The 15735-nt window shown below is 48.9% G+C and overlaps 1 protein-coding gene and 1 long non-coding RNA gene across 6 annotated transcripts in view; one reads left to right on the top strand and one right to left on the bottom strand.

Moving 5' to 3' along the window:
• TIE1 (tyrosine kinase with immunoglobulin like and EGF like domains 1) overlaps positions 1–15735 on the bottom strand; it is an 81266-nt gene that overhangs the window by 8040 nt on the left and 57491 nt on the right. For 2 of the 5 annotated variants that reach the window (XM_053249150.1, XM_053249152.1), the window contains 11 exons: positions 15499–15639; positions 12630–12758; positions 11886–12031; positions 9921–10065; positions 8750–8908; positions 6536–6673; positions 4900–5190; positions 3656–3946; positions 3205–3398; positions 2826–3036; positions 389–499 (listed from right to left, as the gene is read on the bottom strand). In XM_053249150.1, coding sequence (XP_053105125.1) covers positions 389–499; positions 2826–3036; positions 3205–3398; positions 3656–3946; positions 4900–5190; positions 6536–6673; positions 8750–8908; positions 9921–10065; positions 11886–12031; positions 12630–12758; positions 15499–15639 — 1956 coding nt within the window. Of the gene's footprint in view, positions 1–388; positions 500–2825; positions 3399–3655; positions 3947–4899; positions 5191–6535; positions 6674–8749; positions 8909–9920; positions 10066–11885; positions 12032–12629; positions 12759–15498; positions 15640–15735 lie in introns of all 5 variants that reach the window. The other 3 variants (XM_053249148.1, XM_053249149.1, XM_053249151.1) reach the window with 2 other exon arrangements.
• On the top strand, positions 4504–15127 carry LOC128324499 (uncharacterized). The gene is made up of 4 exons (XR_008306902.1): positions 4504–5008; positions 6515–6620; positions 9930–10030; positions 12644–15127. It is a non-coding gene; the product is annotated as an uncharacterized LOC128324499 (long non-coding RNA).

Here is a 15735-nt window from a genome sequence, read left to right as displayed (position 1 = left end):
TGCCTTTATGCTGTATTTCATTTTTAAAATAACTTTTGATGCCAGGAATTTTAGGGCTTCCAAGCAATGAATGCAGGAGGCAGCAAGAGTAGTGTACTGGAGGGGTGGGGTATAAATATTTTAAAATAACAATAAGATAAATTAACTGCTTAGTTGGATGATGGGCAATATAACGGCCCAATTTTTAAACAGCATTACACAAAAGCTGGACACTCATTATACCCATTTGACCACTAGGTGGCAATAGCACTGTGATAGGTATCAAGCAGGAGACTGAGTGTTGGGGGGAAAGGAAATTGGGCGGGGGTAGGGGGGAAGCAGAGAAAGTAATAGTCACAGAAGAGAGCAATGAGGATGGTTGCCATGCACTCCTTGCTAGGTAGCTCACCCTTGTTCTCGCAGGCTCCCAGCAAGTTGATGATATTAGGGTGATGACCGAGCTTGCAAAGAACTTCCAGCTCTCCAGCAAAGTCTCGATGGTCATTCTCAGAAGCAAATTCTGGAAACAAAATGGAGATTCCAAGACATGTGGCACCAGGCTGGAGAGAATAAACAATGTGAGGAGGCTAGCCTGGTGAGAGCCTCCTCTGAGCGCTGCAGTGGGAAGTGGGCTGTCTTCATATGTTGTTACGTGGCACTGAAGACATGCTGACCACTGTTGTACATGTAACAGGGACAGGCAACTAATCAGGGCTGTCCTTAGGGCATGGCAAGCAGGGTGATCGCCCCAAGCCCTGCTTTTTAAACCTCTATTAGAATTAACTGGAAAGGGACCCCACACTGGCTGATTTGCCCCGGGCCCTGTACCCTGCCCCCCACCAGGGCTCTCTAAGCCTTGCAACCAATCCCAGCTTTCTCATGCTTTCACCTTTTTGTCCTATGTTTGCTGCATATCCAGGTTACAGATTTACAAGTACACATAAAATGTGCTGCAAGAAGCACCTGTACCAAAAATGATGTGTAAAGCAGTTCTGAGGTTATTTTGGGAATGCAATATCCTGTTCCAACCCAAGAGCTTTGTCTCAATAACTTGCTGGTCTCCACACAGAAAGGTTTTTTAAAAATATTTTTTGCACTCACTCAGCACACTCAGGATCTGCTGGTTCCATGATGGCCTCTAAGGACAGCACCACCCCTGTCCCGACAGCATGGTGTAACATGGGGAAATTGTTAGCTATGCTGTCTGCTTGTGGGAATCAGCAATGTGGGCATGGAAAACCACATGGTGCTTTGCATTTATTCCTCCTCTGAAATGACCTCTTTCTTGGGAGCAGACAAGGCTTTACCTACAAACATAGCAGGCTAGTTCACATCATCAAAATCTGGATAGGAAGAGCACCCAACCGCGTGAGGCAGGAGCTGGGTTGGATAGTTGCCCCCGCCCCCCATCTGTGGTAAAAAGATGGGAAGAGAATCTGGGTAGTGTGCACCCATCTAATCCAGCTCCCACCTCATACACAATCATGTTCCCATCATTCTGTCTTGATCTTGAAGTTCACACACCTGCCAATTGGGAATGCGCCCAGCTCTCTGACCATGGCAGGGCACTCCTTCTATCCAGATTTTGATCATGTGAACTAGCTTGGTGATTTAATACCAATTTAACTGTCATGGCTTCACTTCCCCCAAAGAATCCTGGGACTTGTAGTTTTGGGACAGAGAATCCTCTGTTAAAGATATCTAGCTCCCTTCAGTGTACAGGGTTGCCTGGGGAGGAGGAATGATGGTTAAATCAGGTTAAGTTTGTGGTGCAGATACAGTATGCTCTACATGTCTATGATTCTGTGTCTGGGATGTCCTCTGTCTTCTTTCAGAGGAGGGGTGGAAAGAGAGGCTGGCGAATCACTTATCTGCCTGGATGGCTGTCCTGTCCTGTACACCAAGGAAAGCAGGAGTATGTGTACTGGTCAAGCATCCCCCAACAACCCCAAGAGGAAAGGAAAGATGGTGATTAGTCTGTAATCATTTGCACCCAGAGCGCAAATGATTGTAGCTTAGAGTGCCTTTTATCAGCTTTGGCTGATACACCAACTGCGACCTTACCTGGACAGAGATAGCTTGGCCGCAGTTACTCATGCTCTGCTACCTCTCGCTTAGATTACTGCAATGCATTGTATGTGGGGCTGCCTTTGAAAATGGTCTGGAAACTGGTACAAAATAGAGCTTCAAGATTATTAAGTGGGACTGGATGTTTTTGATCATATTAAACCAGTGTTTCATCAGCTGCAATGGCTCCCAGTCCATTTCCGGGCCCAATTCAAAGTGCTGGTTTTAACCTTTAAAGCCCTAAATGGCTTGTGACCAGGTTACCTGAGACAGCGCCTTGCCCCATATGTCCCTACCCATACCTTAAGATCTTCTTCAGAGGCTCTCCTCTGGGTGCCCCTGCCAAACAAGGTGAAGCAGGTGGCTACCAGGAAAGGCCTTTTTGGTGGTTACACCCCATCTATGGAATAGCCTCCCTAGTGAGGTTTGCCTGGCTTCATCACTTTGTTCTTTTACAAGCCAGGTAAACACCTTTTTGTTCACACAGGCCTTTTAAATTTGGATTTTTAAATTTGGGTTTTCAGATTTGTTCTGATTTTAAACTAACTATAAAACAAGTTTTTAAACTGTTTTTTTAAATTGTATTTTGTATTTTCTTTTTACTTTTTTGGTCTGTTGTGATTTAATGCATTGTGTGTTTTTATTGTATCCTCCGTTGTGAGCCGCCCAGAGAACAATTTGTTATGGGGCAGCTAACAAATAAAGTTGTTGATGATGATGATGATGATGATGATGATGAAGAAGCCTATCTGGTCCTGGATCTATGTGGGGCACCTCACCTTTGAGCATTTTGATAGCCGCATTCATTCTCAGGCCGTCTTTCTTGATCATGGCCCGAATGACTTGCCCGAAGTTCCCTTCCCCAATCATGTCCTCAAATTTGATGTCTTCCCATTCCAAGATTGGGTAGCTGATTGGCTCAGGCTGTGGTTTGGGCCGGCGTGTCAGGGTCAGAGTGCCTGAGTTGAACTGCAAAATGGTCTCTTCCCCCTGTGAGAGGATATGTGGAGAGAGTGTTGGCAGCACTGCCCACCAAGCAAGTAAGCAGCCTGATAGCACGTGGAAGATGAAGGGGAGGGATTTTGAGAGCAGGCTCTTTGGAGCTAAGGCCAGAGGAGAGGTGGAGAGAGGAAGTGGGTGAAGGGCAAGATCACTCACAGAGCCTGACTGGTAGGTGAATGTCCGGCGCCGGTGAAAGAAATTCTTCTTGATGAGGAAGAGGGCCAGGAGGGCAAACAGGATGGTTAGGCAGGTGACACAGACGGAGCCCACAATGGCTAACAGCAACTGCTGGTCCAGGTTGGCTAAGGGCAAGTTCTTGCTTTCCAGGGTGGGAACTTGGCTCAGGGCTCCTGTAGGAGAGATGGAAACAGATAGTCTTGCAGTGGGATGAGGAAGGAGCTGGCAAGTGCACCACGTGGCAAAGATGTAACGCCACTGCCATCGGTTTGTTTGCCAGGAGCCAGCTGCCCCTGCCTTCGGAGAAGTCAGCCTGAGTGCACCTGGAATGCACTTTCAGAATTCTGGTGGGTTATTCACACTTTTATTCTATCCCCCCTTGGACTCCACCCATTGGGTCAGCCAAGCGAACTTGCCCCAGTCCACTCACCTTCTCCCAGTATCTCAGCTTTCACAAGCTGGCTCCACTCGCCTGGTACGTGAGAGTTGGCTCGCACCCGGAACTGGTAGGACATGCTGGCGTTGAGCCCCATGATGATCTTTGAGGTCTGCCGGCCGTTGTCCGTGTCAACCCACTGAGGTTCACTTGCGCCCCCCAGCTGTTGCACCTCCACAATGTACTTGGTGATGCCACCGTTGGGGTACTCGGGGGGATCCCACCTGAGCCTGATGGCACTATCAGCAACGTGCTCCACTGAGAGAGACTGCGGGGATGAGGGGCCTGGGGGGGCAAGTGGTACAGCTGTTGGCCCAGGGACACAGCTATAATGGAACAGGGGGGGAACCCTGGGCCAATAAAGGGGGTGGTTGCCTGCTGGCTGGAAAACCCACTCTTCGCTCTCCCCTTCCTGCCTCCCTGACTCATTGGTAAGCTGCTGGCTCCTGACGAATGTGGGAAGTGTGTGATATTTGCATAGAGCAAAAGTTCAGGCTGAGAATGTTTTGTTTTTGACCATGCCTATAGTTCTTCTGCAACAAAGACACAGGGCATGGGAGGAGAAGAAGGTGGGGCCCATCTTAACTTCTTGTCCCAAGGCCCACTTCAACCTTGCTGCTACATTCCAGTAGGCACTGTGATTGCTACCCATTCCCTGACTGCCAGGGAACATATGCCATGCCCAACTGGATAACTTAGGAGACATAGAACATTCTGCTTAGCAGGATTTTCAGGATCACTATGATGCGCACAGTGGGGAAATGACTTGACTAGCAAGCCAGAGGTTGCCGGTTTGAATCCCCACTGGCACACTTTACCTTTACAATGTTGGGAAACAATTAGTAGCTATAGGTAAGGTACCCAAGGCATGCCTTAGCTTCCCAGGGCAGCACTTAGGCAACATGGCCTAAAGCTCACTCAACAGCCTCTACGAAAGTAGAGTGAAATCACTGCAGAGGTGGAGACAAATTTGAGCTTATGATGTACAGCAGGAAACAAATTAGGTTCGGAGTACATTATGAGCTGCAAATTATGAGCAATCATACTGTAATGGGCCAGCTCGAGTCTGGCACAGCACTGCAGAGCACAGAGTCAACTGGGACATTCCTGACATAGCAATTCTCTTGTAAAGGTCTACATGGAGCAAAATGGTGCTGTGGATTGTGTCCACCCATCCCAGAATCACAGGACCTGTTCCCTTCCCAGAGAGCATCCAGACAGCTCATCCCACCACCCACCTTTGCTGTGGAGCCTGACCGAGAGGGGGTCAGAAGGAGGTCCTAGGCTGGCACAGTGATAGGCCAGCACTTCCAGGCTGTAGTCCTTGTTGAATGCCAGGTTTGTCAGGTAGGTCGATTGCACAATCACGGAAGAGACGTTCTCCTGCTGCACAACTTTCTTGGCGGAGTCATAGAGCCGGACAAGGAACCCAGTGGCCACACTGTTGCTACTGGGGAAATTCCAGGTCACCCGCAGTGTGTTCCTCCCCTCAACAAATGAACCTTCAATCACAGGCTTGGCTGTTGGCTCTTTGTGAAACAGATAAACAAGTCCTTGTCAGCCTTATTCCATTGCCACCACCAGCTGGGAGCAAAACATACAAGCTAGTAGACTCATCCAAGCATTGGAAATAGGGCAGTTGGAGATGCATCTGACTGAAGTTTGGGAGCTGTGCACATTCCCATTTTCTAATTGTGTGTGAGGCAAGGTAGGAGTTGGAGTAAGGGATTGTCTAATAAGCAGCAACTGAGTCAAAGGGCTTTCCCTCCTGCCTTGTCCAAGTGTTAGGTACAGCTGCTGGATAAGATGGAGCCCTCCACTCCAGCAGCCACTTAGCAGAAAAAATCAGTTCCCCACTCCTACTTTACTTTTCACTCACACACAATCAGAAAATGGAAGCACGCATGGCTCCCAAACTTGGGTAGGATGTGTCTTCCAATCATGTGAACTAGCCTACTTTCTCTTCAGCTTGAGCCATAAACTCAGCATTGGGTTCTCCCTCTACTGTGAAAACATTGGTTTATTCTCTCGTTCTTTCCAGATTGATTACTGTTACTCCCTCCTTTCTGGTTTGCCGCCTTCTCAGTTTGATCCTCTGTCTTCTACTCTCAGTTCTACAACCCATTTGTTTTCCCCACTGCATCCTATTTTGCTCTTGGAGGTTGACATACAGAGCAAAGATGCAATGGTACCACAACAGAGGAGCCCAAGCAACTTCCCAGCTAACTGCACTGGTGCAGTAGGGAAATGGCAATTTTTGATGCCCTCCCCTTCCCCAGGTAGCTCTCTGTGCTGCCTGAAATTATGACCCCATGGGGGCTGCGCAATCCTCAGGAAGTATTTTAAACAGGTGCAGAGGATTTCCTGGGGAAAGGGATGATGTCAAAAATTGCAACTTTCCCGCTGCACTGGAGCAGTTGGTTGGGAAGTTCTTTCTCGCTGCACCCATGAATCCTTGCTTTGTATGTCAGCCATTTATTCTTCATTACACTCCCCTCACTGGTTCTGTTTCTGTAATGCAAGAATTATTATTATGAAATGCAAATATCTGTAAATATGCTAATCAAGTCATCTGGGTGTTGAACATTTATGTTCTCTCTCTCTCTCTCTCTCTCTCTCTCTCACACACACACACACACACACACACATGGCCTGAGTGCATCTTCTTTGGAAGGATGTCTGGATATGGCCCATATCCTGTCCAGGTCCATGCCCTAACAAATACACCTATTTCCTTCTAGGCAGCTGCTCCAATTAACAAAATTGCTCAGGACAAACCCCAGTGGTACAGCAGAGCCTTTCCCCTCCCCGTCACTCTCTCTCTCTCTCTTTTTCTCATCTTCCCCTATGCAGGCCCTCCCATCCAATACTCACCTTGGCACTCTGTGACCATGACAGCTTGTGGTCCTGTGGCACCTTCTCCTCCATCTCCAGGGCGTGTTAACTGAACCTTAACAAGGTAAGCAGTGACAGGTCGCAGGTTCATCAGGGTGATGTTCTGGGCATTGTCAACTGTTGGTCAGATGAGGGTCAATTAGTGGAGAGTCTCATGCTGGAGAGGCCTTGTTCCACATGCTTGCTTGCTACTGCTGACAGCCCATAAGGTTCTGATGGGGGATTAACAGCTTTGTGACCTTTCTGCCCTACTTAATGTCCCTCTCTCTTCTATTGTGTGCTGTAGGGAGGGAACTGTGCTAGTCTTTCTCAAGTGCCTCGCCTCTCTTTGGGGCCTAGGATATGTCAGGCCAAATCTCAAGCCTGACAGGATGGGCCCTAAAGGCTTTGCTCCCTGAGAATAAAGTGGCAATGATGTATGTTCACAAGCACAGACACTCTAGGTGGCAACATGAGCAGGGCACTCCATCACAGTGCTGGGAGGGGAGCAAATAGCTGAGTATGGGTGTGGGGGTGTGTGCCCAGGGTTGGGTTTAAAAGGCTGCCTCAAGCAGGGATTCTGGAGCAGCCAGAATTTTTTTCACAGAAAGGCTGGGGAAGGGGGCCCCAGTCCCTTCCCCTTGTGGGGTTTGTATTCTTTAAGGTTACTCATGAGCAAGGCTGGTCACCAGGGCCAGGAGTGCTCCAGTCAAAGGAGAGTGCCCACTACTGTGAAGGCAGAGTATGCCGACCTGGGGGGGACCATGCTCATTCAAAGGAGTGCCAGGCCATGGGGACACTCCCTCACAACTCATGAGAAGAACCATCTGTGGGGATCAAGGCAGGGGTGCGGATTAGCAATCACTAATAACGTACAATGATAAAACAACCCCTTCTCCCATGGACCGCTCTCTCACAGGAGTGTCAGGCCACCGAGGCTCTATATTGAGCCAGGTTTTTCTATGAAGGAAAGCTGTGGGGACGGGTACTCCAGCAACTGCTCTCCCTGTCTTGGCGACTGACGCCAAGTAGCTGTCAAAGCGTGGCCCCTGCCAGCCCATCCGCCCATGTGCACACTTGCTTGTGCCCCCCAAATGGCACACACACCCCACTCTCCTGTCCGCACCGACAAATCTGCATACGACACACTGCTGGACTGAAACCAGGAATTTTGAATGGGTGAAAAGGTCCATCTCAGAACCCGGTATTTTCCCCGTCTGTGCACGAGGCCAGGCTTTGGCACATGGAGTGTCAAAATCTCCTTGGGGTGCATGCAAGGCTTCACAGGGAAGTGTGTGTGTGCATGTGTGCGTGCGCGCATGCACACACACAGATTCTGTTCTATCTTTTACCATGGAGAGATGCCCCCCCCCGAAAAGAGGGTTCCCTTTGGTGGGTGAGTTCAACTCATGAGCACGCAGTCCGAAGGGAGACCTAAGGCTCACACCCTGTGGTCCTCCCCAGTAGACTGGCCCTCTCATGAGAGGGCAAGGCCATCGGCAGCAAGCTGTCAGTGGAGCTAGAGTTTGGTTTGGTCTGGACTGCTTTGCCAGAATGATCCCTCACAGGAGCATCTTAAGTTACGGAGGGACAGACACCCCTCCCCCTGATACTTTGCCCGCCCTCATCTACATATTCCCTCCTGGAAAGTCATCATGTTCCCTTCTCTGAGTAAATCGTGCTTGTATGAGACTATTTGGGCGCAGGGCTCTTTGAGGGGCAGTGGCGTCATCGCTGTCAGAAGAAGCGCTGGCATGGTATTTAAATGCCCTTTCCATGCCCAGGACAGGCAGACTACTCCAAAAAAGCACAGTTGTGCTTGGCACGCCCCCTTCAAATGTGTGGCCAATCGTGGCTGCACTGCTGACACGCTGATGCTTTGCCCACAGTCTGGCTGTTGAGCTTGCTGAGATAGGCCTCTGTGGCCAGGCAGCAGGGAGAGGCTCCCCTCTCCTGGAAATGGAGGTTGCTAACCTCCAGATGTTGGACAAATGTCTGCAGTGCAATTCACAGTTTCAAATTGAAACCGTGGGTTCGCCAACCTCCAGTTTTACAGATGACGTCTGAATCCAGCCATTGTGTTTCTCCCCGGGGACTTTCCTGGGCTCCTTTCTATATGATAGAAGAACTGAAGTCACAGCAAGCACAGATTGCTCTGCAGCGGGCACACAAGGCTGCAATGCCAGCTCCATACAGGCACAATAAATCCCTTACCTACAATTGATGACCAGCGAGATGTATCATCACTGGGCTTGTACAGAACCTTGATGGAGATAATGGGCCCATCACCTGAGATACTATCCACAGGAGATATCACAAGCTGCCGACTCTGTTTGGCCAGAAGTTTGGGAGGGTTGAGTGGCACAGGGGGCACTAGGGAAGAGAATGGTGCCAATGTTAGAATCCACCCCAAACTAAACAGAGCACAAAGCAGACAACAAGCATGCAGGAATTACCCCCACCCTCGGAGAAAGGTTGTCTGAACAATTGGAATCGCTCTGCACCAGGTACTCCTCATGCCTGAACACTTGTGCAATGTGCTTCATCCTGTTTCTAATTAATGCTCCACTTCGAAGTTTCCTTGCTTGGAAATTAGTACCACATTAAATAAATACTAGTGTACCCACAATGCTCCTGTATTGTTTAGACAAACATTATAACACTAGTCTCATTAAGCCCGTTTCAATAATGGGCGCTCTAGTTGGGCTCTGCTCTGCACCGCCGCCCGCGGCTCCGGCCGGGCCCGCTGCCCGGCTTCCCCCGCTGCCTTCAGCTGGGCCCGCCGCCTTCTCCGGCTTACCCCAGGCCCGCTTCCCCCGGGCTCCGGCTTCCCTTGGGCCCGCCGCCTTCTCCGGCCTCCCCTGATGCCTCCTCCCGGCCGGGCCCACCGCCTCCTCTCGCCGCCGCCTCGCCCGGCTTCCCCCACCGCCTCCGCCCTCTCCGGCCTCCCCCGCCGCCTCCTCCTGGCTGGGCCCTCTGCCTCCTTTGGCTGAGGCGGCGGCTCTGCCGCCGACTCGCTCAGCTACCCCCGCCGCCTCCACCTTCTCTGGCCTCCCCCGCCGCCTCCTCCCGTCCGGGCCCACCGCCTCTCGGCTCCTCGGCCTGTTGCCGTCACTGCCAGGCCAGGCCCTCCAGCGGCCATGGCCGCCGCCGCCAGTATTCTCCGTCCCCAGCCAATCAGGCTCCAAGCCCAGCTGCGCATGCCCAGAACACCCGAAAAAGACACGGACGCAGACACCAAGCATCTTATTATATAGGATATCATAGGAGAGGCACTTGTCAACTCAACATTTCAGGTGTTGAGTCCTGGGCAACCAAATAGGTCCTCCCTGACTACGGATAGGTCAGTTTCAAGCCTGAAATCTCACCTGCTTTGTCTTCTCACCTTTCACAGTGACCTTGAATTTGCCACTGTCCTGCCCACCTGTGGTGGAGACTCGGCATTCCCAGAAGCCAGTGTCAGAGAGGACAAGCGGTGGCACTTGAAACTCACAGGTAGTCACATCCTTTTCCATGATGGTTTTGTTGGGCTGGACAGTAGATGATAACACAGTCATTTCTCTTCCTAGTCTCCTCTTATATACATTTTGGGGAAATGCAATCTCATTGGGATTCAAGGCAGGATTGGCTTTAGCCCCATTCTTAACAGCACCAATTATGATAATTATTAAGACACATGCAACAAGTGCATGCGCACCCAGTACTTCTGGCCACTTCCGGCTGAGGACGGGGAAGGGGTGTCAGGGAGGTACGCTGCCGCCTTGAAGGTTTTGGAAAGTAACGATTGCTGGTGGGGAAAAAGCAGTGGGAGGGGTGAGTGCACTCTCCCCCACCCTTAAAGCGCTACCCCTGCTGCCTTCGAAACGCGGAGGCGCAGTTCCATGCACATCCCTAATGGTAAGAGAAGAGAATGGTGAGCTAAAAACCCAATTTGGGGTAGCAGAAACTGCTTGGTAGCAGAAACTGCTTGGATGGGCTTGATATTGAGAATGACCAATGCCCCAGAGGTTAAATCTACCTTGACAGCTTCTAATGAGCAGCAGTTGCCTCAGAGCAGTTGCTAAGGGTAGGGGTGGCCCTTCCATGAGGTGGGGTGGGTGGTCACCTCAGGCAGCAGTTTACTGGGGCAATAGTGAGATGACAAGATGCCCGCCTGCCCCTACTTTTTAAAAGAAAGAGGAAGAAGAGGAGGTGGGTGCACACAAGAGGGTAGCATTAGGCACCCTGCCTCATGTGCACAGAGGCCTTGATCCTCCACTGGTTAAGGGCCTGCTCTCTTCTGCCTTCAGCTCTGCCCCATTTACAAAGGACTTTGCCATGTGGGTCTAACATTAGCTCTCAGCTGTCTGATTTATAGAACAAATCGAGCATGGAGCAAAGAGGAAGATGAGGGGAGGCCCAGGGGAATCCCCAGTTCACCTTTCTCAGTGGGATTACTTCCCAATTTGCTGTGTCCTTTCTTTCACTTCAATTTATTGGGAATAGCAGATCATGATGAATATTGAGTTTGGGTGGTTATGTGAGCACCAGAGAGAGGCAGGAAGCATATCCATACCATAGATTTATAGTGAATAATAATATATTCTCCTCTGGCAACTGAAGTTCACAGTATGTGGGTAGGATTTTTTTAATAGAAAATTCACAATACTCTCATCAAACTGCAATTCCCAGGATTCTTTGGTGGTGGTGGTGGGGGTTTGACAGGTACACTGTATCATGCTGCATTTAAGTGTTTAGTGCAGATATGTCCTCTGCTTTCTAGTGGGAGGGAGAGAGCTGGTCGATTTTTGACATTTTATGTAACAACAACAACAACTTTATTTGTTAGCCGCCCCATTAAAAATTGTCCTCTATTGTATTGCTTGGGATTGAGCCATTGTGTATCCCTGGTACTTCTTATTTATCCTTCCTACATACAGTTATAAACAGAGTTAGAGTTATTAATTCAAAAGTAAGCCATCACGTTTACAGATGCCCTTGGCAAACTCCCTACTAGCTGCATAGCACCCAAGAGGGCCACTTTGCCACCTCTACACAAAGGCTAAGGGCACAGAGGTGGTCTCAGGGATCAGCAGCGGGCCCTTTTGAAGGTCCTGGGCCCTTTGCAGCTGCTCAGCCAAACCCTGACACCAACCTAGATAACTCACATTATAAAACTCAAGTCTATATCCTTTGGCTCAAAGGATGTGAAGGCCTGCTCAGGGACTGAGCTGGTGAGGAGGAGAATTGCAGAGAGAAAAGGATGCAAGGTATGAGCAGAAAGATGCCTACAGAGGCGGAGGGAAGGTCACACCCAGGGCCCCAGGACTGGACAAGGTCTGGTCCAGGACATGATGATTGGGTACCTTACCGAGAACACTATTCCGTCAGCCTTGCGCAGATCAATGCTGTTGTGCACAGGGGCTGGGTTGCCTGTTGCCTTGCACGTCAGGACAGGCTGGGAGCCCAGGTTAAACTCCAGGTGGGAGGCCAAGTTGATGATCTGGGGAATCCGGTCTTGGCACAAGATAGCACAATAAAAGCTAAAATCATTAAAACCGTAATAACTAAGCACTAGGCTTGTTCACACGGCCCTAAACAGGGTTGGAGGAGTGCCCAGCCAGGGTGGAAGAGCTGTGTGTTCGTGGAGGGAGGGTTCATGTAAACCCAAACATTGAGGTAGGAGGAGGAGGAGAGAGTTATCATGTGAGAGGCAGAACTTGGGTAGGATAGCTTTTCGTCCACCCTCCATAAAATCCTAGGGACAGAATGTGGGTTGGGCACACCCATCCTACCCAGCTCCTGCTTCCCACATGATCACTCTTCCTTCCTCCTACCTCAATGGTTGGGTTTATGTGACTGCCAAATGGGAGCACCAAATGGCTCTTCTACCCTGGCTGGGCATTCCTCCTACCCTGTTTAGGGTTGTGTGAACAAGCTTATTGTCTTGAGCATGCAATGTTTCCTTATCTCCTGCCCTCACCTGTAAGACCAGAAATAGCTGCCCCATCAGCATGTACTACTTCTGGCCTCTACTACTGGTACTGTAATGTCCCTCTGTTTGCTTGTGCCTATCCCTGGTACTTACACAATACATATTCTAAGTTGCTTTTACCTGACTTTTCACAGTGCTGCCCATGCCAACCAGATGGGCAGATGCACCCACTGAACCGGTTACAAGTGCCTCCATTCTGGCAGTGACACTCCAGGGCACAGTCTGGGCCATATTTCCCACGGTGACAAGCTATGGGAAGAACACAGAAATTGGCCCAGCTCAGCTTCTCATCATATCTCCAGAGACTGCACTTAGAAGACTTCTGACAGATTCCACTTCTGGTACTTAAAATGCTTTTGAACTTTCCCCCTGTTGTTGTTTTGTATGTGTGGTGGTCAGAAACACAGTTTTAACTTGTAAAGGTGCTTGAATCTGGTTGTTTTCACTGAGAGATAGATTTCCAATCACATTTCAACCTTCTTGAACTTTTTGTGTCACCTATGGAGATATTTATCTAAAATGAATAGCATCTTGAGTCCTCTACACATCATGTTTTTCCAACAGAGGCTTACACATTTGATTCCCCCCATCCCTCACATTTTAAACTCACAGAATGGGGGAAATGTCAATTTCACTGATAATAGACAGACTTCACCTTTCTATCTCTTTCCTTGCCTTCATTAATTTTGGTGCTTGGAAGACGGAAGAACGAGGGCTTCCCCTCTGTTTTTCCTTTGTAAGGAAAAAGAACATGTACATGCACCAGTGCTAGTGCAGCAGTAATATCTCAATTTAAAAAAAAAACTGATGAGAGTTCAATAAAGTTAGCAATTCTTTTCTCCAGTCTTCTCGGGTTCATAGGGTAAGGGGATGGGACTGGTGAAAGAAATTTAGTCAGGAGGGCTTGAAGGATCCTGTGGGGATGCATCTGAGTTTCATCACAGAGTGGTATGAGCCAGCATCCAGCACAAGCCTTCTTATGCATAAGTTGGTAGGGGTTGTGGTGACATTTAAAACAGGGAATGCAGAAATTGTAAAGAGTGGTGATGTGCAGTAACTAAAGTGAGGAGGATTCTCAAGGGATGATTAAAACACTTTAAAATGCAAGTGTGATTTTGACCTTACAAGTCAAGGGTGGTTTGAAGGAGAAGCAGAAGATGCATGCAGAGAAAGAAAGTGTACATCACTCTTCTCTTGGGTTTGAACCACAGAGGAACAGAGGAAGCTCCATAGAGTACGGTGCCTGAAATATGTTAAGCCCATTCTCATGATCGAAAACTGGGTAGGAGGAGCATCCAGCCAGGATCCCAGACCCACATGCGCTGCTGAGAACCAGTTGTATGTTGGCAAATATCGAGGTAAAAGGATGGGGAAATGATAATCTGCTAGCCCCGATATGGATAGGGTGGCGGCAGCCTACCCACACTGTGTACCCAGCACTGTATCGAGGGTGGAGGAAAAGCCACATCCGGTGCCATCGTATCCAGATTGCAGCTAGCACACAATCACTTTCCCATCATCCCACCTTGCTTTTTTTCTGACACATTACCCATTCGCGGGAGCGTGCACACAGGTCTGGGATCCTGGCTGGATGCTCCTCCCACCTAGTTTTTGGTCATGAGAATGGGCCCTATGTCCTCAGGGGCTATGGGAAGTTTAGCTCTCCTAGGAGCATTTTCCCTCCCCACAAACAGAGAGCACTCCTTTCAGGAAAAGAGGATCTAGAATCCGAGACAATAAGTCATAAAAGGGAAGATATTCCTTTAAGTTTCTCTTTGCTATGGAACGTCTTGCTCACAAGGACCATTCTTGTGGGGATGCTGGGGCCAAGCAGGGGGGAAAGATTCCACCGAAACAAAGGGAGGAAGCGACTCTCTCCTGGCTGCCAGCCAGGCAGAGTCTCAGCAGAGAGAGCAATTGAAGCTGGATAAAAATACTATTACTAAGCAACATGTTAGTATTCCTTTGACACGCAGGAGTGGCTCTTGGGACTGCTTTTCCACATACAGGTTTTCAGGAAACTGTGCGGCAATTAATAACTCTGTAGGTAGCAACAATGGAACAGAATGTTTACAAGAAAACATTGATGATGTTTTCTACTGGAATCCCGGGAGACTGTTCCAATCATGGTTCTAGTCTATACCTCCTCCCATGGCTTCGCCACACTTCAGTGTCTTAATTCTCACAGACAACTTTTCTGGTGCATTAAACGAATCAGTTATACAACATCAAGTTCACATATTTTGTCTGAATACTCCCTTGTATGCTGAGAACTGGCATAAATCATGGCAAGGCAATTTCTAGTACTTACTGTAGACATTTGTCCTGATATGGTACACATTTGCTTTCCCCAACACAAGTGCACTTTCAAACATTTTTTCACCATGTGAAACTTGGTGAATGTCATGCAATTTGGTATCGTGCAGTCATCTTGTGGTGACTTTGTTGTATGTAAAAGTCATAGGAGAATCAGATCTCAGTTGTTGTCATGTTATCTTTATGTGTCTCAGTTGCTGCTCAGTTGCTGCTTTGCAAATCAGTTTATCAATTCAGGCAACCTGAAGCTTCAGTTTATCAATAAATTACATCACTGGCATGTGAAAAGGGAGCTACAGAACTTTCATAAAGCACGGCAGAGCTACTAGTTAAAAATATCACATATACACTTGATGGTCCACTTGTACCCCAAATATTCAAGAAAGCCAAATATTACCTAGAGAAAAGGGGAGATGGAAGCAAGGATCCATCTGGCTATTTGGACCAGAGGAGGTAGGCCTTCATATTGTTTCCTTCTAAGAAGGACTGCTTTTGTCTTCCCCTAACCCACTCACTCATTCATTTGTTTCCTTCCTTCCTTCCTTCCTTCATTGCATTTTAATACTGCCCACTCAATGTGTCTCTAGATGGTTTGCAAACATTTAGTTCCCCAATTTACAATAATGTCACTGCCCTGGGAATGGAAAAAGGAAACTGGAAGTGGTGGACATACCTGACTCACACTGGGAACCACTCCATCCAGCAGCACAGGAACAACCATATGGGTCAGGCAGGCAGAAGGCCAGACCCCTGCAGCCCTGCTCCCCATGGCACTGCTCCTGGCAGTTTCGCCCAAACCTGCCTTCCTTACAAGCTGCAAGGCAAGAAGGTTTCTGTCAGAGATCAGCTCTCATCACAGGCATGATTGGCTCATGCATTGTCCTGTCCTGTTCCTCTATCCCCAACCAGC

The sequence above is a fragment of the Hemicordylus capensis genome, chromosome 4 (genome assembly GCF_027244095.1).
Source record: "Hemicordylus capensis ecotype Gifberg chromosome 4, rHemCap1.1.pri, whole genome shotgun sequence".
In the NCBI taxonomy this organism is placed as follows: Eukaryota; Metazoa; Chordata; class Lepidosauria; order Squamata; family Cordylidae; genus Hemicordylus; species Hemicordylus capensis.
This window is presented reverse-complemented; position numbering and strand designations above follow the sequence as displayed.